This window comes from Lycium ferocissimum, chromosome 10 (assembly GCF_029784015.1).
Source record: "Lycium ferocissimum isolate CSIRO_LF1 chromosome 10, AGI_CSIRO_Lferr_CH_V1, whole genome shotgun sequence".
In the NCBI taxonomy this organism is placed as follows: Eukaryota; Viridiplantae; Streptophyta; class Magnoliopsida; order Solanales; family Solanaceae; genus Lycium; species Lycium ferocissimum.
In genome coordinates this window covers 8,242,014-8,250,236 of record NC_081351.1, presented here as the reverse complement: position 1 = coordinate 8,250,236, position 8,223 = coordinate 8,242,014, and the positions used below count along the sequence as shown (strand labels likewise).

The 8,223-nt window shown below is 36.5% G+C and overlaps 1 protein-coding gene across 1 annotated transcript; it reads left to right on the top strand.

Moving 5' to 3' along the window:
• Nucleotides 1-4,780: 4,780 nt before the first annotated feature.
• On the top strand, nt 4,781-5,554 carry LOC132034574 (uncharacterized). The gene is made up of 2 exons (XM_059424968.1): nt 4,781-5,041; nt 5,215-5,554. Exons 1-2 carry the CDS (start codon nt 4,781-4,783, stop codon nt 5,458-5,460), a joined length of 507 nt encoding a protein of 168 aa, XP_059280951.1. The 3' UTR covers nt 5,461-5,554.
• Nucleotides 5,555-8,223: the final 2,669 nt, after the last annotated feature.

Here is an 8,223-nt window from a genome sequence, read left to right as displayed (position 1 = left end):
GATTTCAGTGGTTCCCAATCCCTTAAAACGTCGTTTTCGTGTTGTTTTTCAACCCGAAAATCAATATTCTTGGTATATTGAAGTGTAGGAACAAGTTTCTAAGGTTGGATTTCGGAATAGAGCGGCGTAGAACTCATTTCGAAAACTCAAAAAAAGCTTCAATCTAGGCATTTTACTACGAATTTTCTATTACGTTGTTAAATATATTATTACCCTAAGCATGATCATTGTGTAATTGTTGCTGAGTATGAAAAAAAAAAAAAACTTTTGCGCATTTTTTTCCCGTTATTGGGGCTGTTTGGGACTGCCCCCTTTTTAAATTTTTTTTATTTGTTTATTTGTTGTTAATTTGTTAATTATTTATTAATTGTTTATTTATTATTTGTTAATTGTTAGATTAGCGACTTAAGTATTTGTTAAGTGTTAGATTAGCTATTTCAATTGTTAGACTAGCTAATTATTTATTTAGTTTTTGTTAAGCCAATTGTTTATTTGTTAATAATTTGTTAATTGTTTGATTAGTTAGTTAATTGTTTCTTTATTAAATATATGATAATAATTTGTTAATTGTTTGATTAGCTAGTTAATGGTTTATTTGTTAATTATTTATCCTAATTGTTTGCTAGCTAATTGTTAATTATTTGACTTATTAATTATTAATCTTTATATTTTAGGATTGAAAAATCTTAGTTTAGGATTGAAAACCCTTAGTTTAGGATTGATTACCCGTAGTTTAGGATTGAAAACCCTTAATATAATTTTCGATAAAAGATTATATAATTAATACTACTTGTTAATGATTTATTTAAAATGCGTAAAACAGATGGATCCCCACAATCGTTAATATAATTTTCAATAAAAGATTGAGCAAATACTCAAAATACCCCCCAACGTTTGACTAAAATCCCAACTACACAACTAACCTTTGCGTTGGTCCTATTACCCTGGACAAATTTTTTCGCATTAAATGCCCTTTTCTCCGATGTGGCGGTTAATATGCCAACCCCCAATTATTAAATGGCGCTTGTCCACACGCGCCTGGCCCACGTGCCACATCTTTAATTTCACCCCATTTTTGACCCGTAACCCGACCCGTAACCCTAAATTAAATCAGCCCCAATTCTCTTATTCACAAAAACCTAGCACCTATCCCAAATTTCACGATAAACACCATTTTCAACCCCAATCTTTGTCAACATATTATCACGTACATATTTTAGTTGCTGCTCATTGTTGTTCATCTAGTAAAGGTTAGTTTCCTTACATTTTTTTTCTTTCAAAAAATGATACTAGGATTTTGTGCATATTGTTTGAAATCTGGACTATAAAGAACAAATTTTCGTAGTTCCCCAACTGTAATCAGCACATTTATTATCATATTGTGCATATTGTTTGATTTTTTTTTCAAAAAACGATGTAGTCTAGGGTTTTCAGTTACTGTGCATATTATTATCATTTTTTGATTCCGTTTGACATTAAGTTGAATTACTTGTTGTCTTTGTTTTTTTGTTTTGTATTTAGGTAGTACATGGCTGATTTTGTGTATGTAACCTTAAGATGGTACCATGGAGGTGTGTTACACTTAAATAATGGGGAGCCAATATAAGAAGGTGGGAAAGTTACTGATATATTCAATGTCGATGTTGATATGTTGTCTTTTTTTGAGTTGAGAGACTTTATTAAAGAATTAGGATACACAACTACTTGCACATTCGCATTAAGACTCTCATTGTGGCATTTTGGTAGATGTTGATAGTGATGAGGTTATTTTAAATATGACTGTTGGTTTGAATGATGGTGATACTGTGGAGGTTTTTGTCAAGCACATGGTTGATGAAGCGCTTGTTAACCCACCTTTATTAGAATATGTTAGTCATGGGGATAGGGAGGAATCTTGTTCCCCTTTTAATAAAAGGGCTGATGACATAGGGGCTGATGAAAGATGTAGTAATGAAAGGGTTGTTGAGGAGCCCTTAAATTGTCCTAATACACCTTTGTCCTTTTCTACTCAAACTTGTGAAAAACACCTCCTCCTACCTCCTATACACTGCCACTCGCTGAAAACACACCACCACATTCCTCTTTTACTTCAAATTTTTCTGTTCCAGAAAAAACACCTCCTACCTATCCTACACCTGTTGTTGCTCCTGAAGAAACAGCACCCCATTCCTCTTTTCCTTGTGCTGATACTACTGTTGAAAATACAACAGGCCCTTCCTCTTCTACACCTGCAGCTTCAGTTGAAAATGATCCACCCCATTGGTCTTTTACTTGTGCTACTAGTGCTGCTGAAAATACAGCAGGTCCTTCATCTTCTACACCTGCTGTTCATGAAGATCTTAAAGATGTAGGTCCAGTTGGATCTGATTCCTTAGATGAGGGTTCTGATTTCTCAACTGATGATAGTGAACAATCTGTAGATGACATAGAAGGGGAAGGTGAGGATGAATATGCAAGTGATGAGCTTGATGAGGTAAGAGAGTTGAGGGCTGAAAGGAGGATTGAATTTCAGAGGAGAAAAAGAAGTGAGAGGGGAAAACCTGATAGTGAAGAGGTTCCAGCAGGTCAAGCTGGTGTGGATCTTGGATTTGATGAAACTACAACGGTAAGGTTAGTCTTGAGGGTAGGTTAGAGGTGATGAACCTTACATTGATAGTTACTGCTGATGATAGCTTTGAAATAGATGAGGATGAAGGTTGGGATGATGAAGAGGACATTGAATCGGTTGCAAATGCGCAAGAAGACAAAGGTTTACAAGAAGGAAGAATGATAAGAACAAAATCATTCATGACCCCATTGCCAAGAAAGTTGTATGGCGATTTGGGTATGGTCTTTAAATATGTTGATGAGTTTAGAGAGAAAGAATAAAATATGCTATTAGGAAAAGGGTTAAAGTAGAAAAGTGGGTGAATGAGCCTATAAGGGTTAGGGTGAGGTGCAAGGATGGTTGTCCATGGATATTGTATGCTAGGCTTGATAAAAACACAGATGATTTCCAAATTAAAACTTACATTCCAAAGCATACTTGCCTCCAAACTACCAGAAATTACTTGTGTAATGCCAAGTTTATTGTTGAGACCTATAGAAAGAGAATAACCGAGCACCAAACATTAAAGTTGTTCGGTTGCAAGAGCTAATTAGGACAAAGTTTAATCTTCATATTGGTAAGACCACGATAGAAGAGCAAGAGCAAAAGATACCGAAAGAAATCATGGGAGATCACATTCAGGAGTTTGGAAAAAACCTTGACTACAGGGATGAATTGTTAAGGACCAATCCTGGTTCCACTTGTGTAGTTAAACTTGCTGAACCAAATGCTGATAGTAGGCCTGTTTTTCAGAGCTTTTATATCTGTTTTGATGCTTTGAAGAAAGCATTTCAGCACTGTAGAAAATGTATTGGTTTAGATGGTTGTTTTCTGAAAGGGGTTTGTAGAGGACAGTTGTTGGTAGCTGTGTGTAAAGATGGTAATAACCAAATGGTGCCTCTGGCATGGGCAGTGGTGGAGTATGAAAACAAGAGCACTTGGACTTGGTTTATCAGAATTTTGAAGGAAGATTTGGCACTTAGAGATGGGACAGATTTAACATTGATAACAGATATGCAGAAGGTATGTTTCCTTGATTTTTGTTGCAATTTTTTTTTTCGTGAAAACTCATGTCTACTCATCTATACTTACTGTTACTGTTTCAGGGACTATTTGTTGCTATTCAAGATCTGTTACCTGCTGTTGAACATAGAAAGTGTGCTAGGCACATCTTGGCTAGCTTCAGTAAAGACTGGAGAGGGCTACAAATAAGACAACAGTTTTGGAGAATTGCCAAAAGCACCTTTGAGTCTCAACTAAGGAGAAATATTGAGCTGATGAAGTTGCTTGGTCCAACGAAAATGATGGACAAACTGATGTATTACAACATAGATTATTGGTGTAAGGTCTACTTCAACACTAATGTAAAAGTAGATTCTGTAGATAACAATATGGCTGAGTGTTTTAATGCTTGGATCTTAGCTGCCAGGAATGAGTAATGCATATTTACCTTGCTGTGTATTTGTTTTTACAAACTGTTTGTAGATAACAATATGACTGTTTGTTTATTGGCTAACTGGTAAGCACAAAACTATAATAACAATGCTTGAGGAGATTAGGGTGAAAATGATGGCAAGGATTGGAACATTGAGGGAGTTTGTAAACACTTGGAGATGTAACTACTCTCCAATGTGTACGAAGGTGTTAGAGGAAAATGCTACACTTTCAATGCAATGTAACATTGAGTTTAATGGAGTTGCTGGTTTTGAAATTAGGGAAGGACTATATCAACACACAAAGGATATTTCTAGAAGGCAGTGCAGCTATAGGGTGTGGCAGCTAAAAGGCATTCCATGTGCACATGCTTTAGCTGCAATTCAGTTCAAAAGGTATGATCCACTTGGCTACATTGACCATTGCTACAAAGCAAGAGACTTACATAAGAACATACGAGCATGTTCTTCAACCAATCACAAACATGGAAATATGGCCTGTCTCTACCCACTAGTGTGGCTCGACCCGGACATAAAAAGCATGCCTCGGTAAGCCTCAAAGGCCGGAAGGAAGGAGGCAGAAATTCCAAAGTCCGGGAAGATGCCAAGAATCGGAATGGCCATGACTTGTAAAGAATCGCCATAATAGAGGCCACAACAAGAGGTGTCCAAAAAAAGACTCGGCGAAAGATGGACGAATCCGAAGAAGTTCTAGCAGGGAAGAGACAACACATCACAACCACCATCTTCAAGCAAGGTCATGGGGAGACCAAAGAAACCACCAACAAAACTAGTACCTGTTGAAAAGAGGCCAAGAGGAAGACCTAGGAAAACTGCCCAAGCAGTAGGAGATAATCCTGCACCAGCTGAAGTTCATGTTTCATGTTTTGCCCCTGCAGCAACTAGTGCACAGCCCACTGCTAAAAGAGGAAGAGGAAGTGGCACTAGTGCAACATATAAAAGGCCTAGAGTAATGGGAATGGGTGTTTTCCAGGCAGAAAATGGGTTCAAAGCTGTTAATGTGAGTGCCTTAATACGCACAAGTGTTCTTTTATGTGTTGCGCTCCATTACTAAGTGTTATTTTATGTGTTGTTTCCATTACTAAGTGTTATTTTATGTGTTGTTTCCATTACTAAGTGTTATTTTATGTGTTGTTTCCATTACTAACTCTTTGTTATTATTTGTGTGAACAGCCTGGCATGTCAAGCAGCAGGATTGTGTCAACTAGTAAATCAAATGTGACCAGTTCAGCAGAGGTAACTGGTGACATTGGCTACAAGCCAAGTGCAAATAGTAAGCTGAAATGGAGAGGCAATGAAGCAATCACAACCAGGAAACTACAAGAGATACAGGAGAAAATGACAAAAGGTAGAGGTAAATCAGCAAACCCAAGCCAAGAAAGCACCTGTTCACAGTCCAAGCAGCCATGGAAAATCTAATTATGATGAAAACTGTCCCTGCAGTTCTTAAATGTACACATTTATGGATTGACATTTTAGTATTTTGTCTTGTTCGTTTAATCAAAACAACATTTTAGTATTTTGTCTTGTTCGTTTAATCAAAACAACATTACAGTACATAGCTGTTTAACGTGTTCCAATTCCATTTCATCTTGACATAGCTGTTAAACGTGTACAAATTCAGCAAAGGGCATGAATTTAATATGGTCAACAAAGGTTATTAAAGGCACTAAATCCGACATGGACAAGGACCATTAAATGGCACTAAATCCAACATGGTCAAGGACCATTAAATGGCCTATTAATTCGGTTGAAACCCATCTATATAACACAATATACACACATTCACTACACTAAACTACAACAACATCAACGTGCAACCAGCAACAAGCACAACAACATACCAGCAGCAAGCACAACAAACACAACAACATATAACATTTACATCATACCAAAAGAAGATGCTAGCTTTCTTTCTGAAAAAGTTAACCCGTTCTTACGTGCAAACCGATGATTTTGCAAGTTTTTTTTTATATTTGTTATTATTATTTGATTTACGTGAAAACCGACGACGTAAACTTTCTTTTTTGTTTATTGAAGATACTTCCACATGAACATCATGACATTTTTCCAATGAGAACAATGCATGCCGTGTTAAAGTATCAAGATGATACCGTTCACAAGATGATTTTCAGAATTGGAAAAAAAAGCTCGTTTATGCCAAGGGTGGAAGGCATTTATAGATTCAAAAGATTTGAAAGAGGGAGACACACTAGAGATTTGGGTGTGTAAATGTGAGTGTGGAGATGGCATAGGGTTTCATGTATTTAAAAAAAGAGATAGAGATCATAAATATTGATTAGTAGATCTCTATTATTCAATTGTCTATGTTTAGCATCTCCATGTATGCTACTATTTTGATTAAGACAATGATTAATGTTATGTGGATGTGATTTTGATTTTTAATTTCGGATAAACACTTCAAACACCTTAACATCAAACTTCTTCATTCATACATGATAAAATAGATGTATATGTTACAAAATTTGCCATAACAAAAGGCAAACAAAACATAAATAGCCGAGACACTACCACCGCACTACCACTATCTATGGCAATTTGATTTTTCCATTGTTTGAATTGCCACTACGGAATACAAAACTTATGAACACAACAACAACACAAACAACAAAACAAAAAACGAAATTCCTATGGAACCTACCCCCTTTAGTCTTCCTTGTGTCTTCTTTTGGTCCATCACCTATCGACGGGCCCGTGTCAACACTAACCGAATTATTATCGTTAGTAGTGATCTCATCCAATTCCATCTTCAAACTCTGATATTGCACCAATTCCTTCTCTAAATCTCTAATTTTGTTCACCAATTTTGGGAGGATAAATTTTGATCTTGGATCAACCATCTCTTGTCCTCAACGAAAAAACTTGCATTTTTTGCTTTGAAAAATAGCAAAACAGAGCATAATTTTACAAATTTAATTTTTCAATAAATAAAAAAATAGGAGCAAGACCATACACCATAATAGGGACAAGACTAGTATCTTCTTTCAGGGTTGTTTTTAGACAAAGAAGTTTGCATTTGCAACAAATTCCCGTGTTGACATTGGACCACGGTTCTAAGCATAGGATCACTCTCATCCGTACACAATCGACCAAGGTCAATTTTTTCCATAACAAACCCTAAGAAATGGAAAATGACTAAATATGAGCAAGAATTACTCAAGAAATTTAAAACAATAAATTTCACATGAACCAATTTAAAGAGAAATAAATGAGAAATAAACCCTAACTAAGGAACCTCTTTCCAACGATTGGAGCGATTAAGGTGTTGATTTTTGGAGGTATAACGATTGGAGTGGTTGAAGTTATGGAGTTGTTTGCTTTTTTGACAAAAAAATGGAGATGGGTATTAAATGGGGTGAAGAAGGAGATGAAGTAGCCGTTTGGGTGTAAAAATGGAGGGAGTTTAAATTAATCTACATGGCATCTACGTGGCAGTCCAGTTGGCGCTCCAAAACACGTTAGATGCTGTTTTTTAAAGGCTATAACGCGCCACTGAGCGGTGTATCCACTCTCTTGTCCACATCAGCAAAAAAGGGGCATTTTAATACTGAAAAAATTTGTCCAGGGGGGTAATAGGACCAACGCAAAGGTTAGGTGTGTAGTTGGGATTTTGGTCAAACATTGGGGGGTATTTTGAGTATTTGCTCATAAAAGATTACATAACTAATATTACTTGTTAATGATTGAAAACCCTTATTTTAGGATTGAAAACCCTTAGTTTAGGATTGATAACCCGTAGTTTAGGATTGAAAACCCTTAATATAATTTTCGATAAAAGATTACATAACTAATACTACTTGCTAATGATTGATTTAAAATGCGTAAAACAGATGGACCACCACAATCCTTAATATAATTTTCGATAAAAGATTACATAACTAATATTACTTATTAATGATTGATTTAAAATGCGTAAAACAGATGGATCACCACCCTCTTGATTCGGGCTCCGCCGACCGAGAATACTATATCTTCGGTAGGAGCATAGGTCGCGACATATATGGACATCCGACCTACGAGCACCGAGGGTCGGGGTCCATACAGTAGGGACTCGGCACGGGAGATCTTAGCTGCTCGCCCCCACATCCTCGCATCCTGGATATACTACATTGGGGCGGTATCTATCGGTGCGATGAAGTTGGTCGGGTACAGCACGATAGG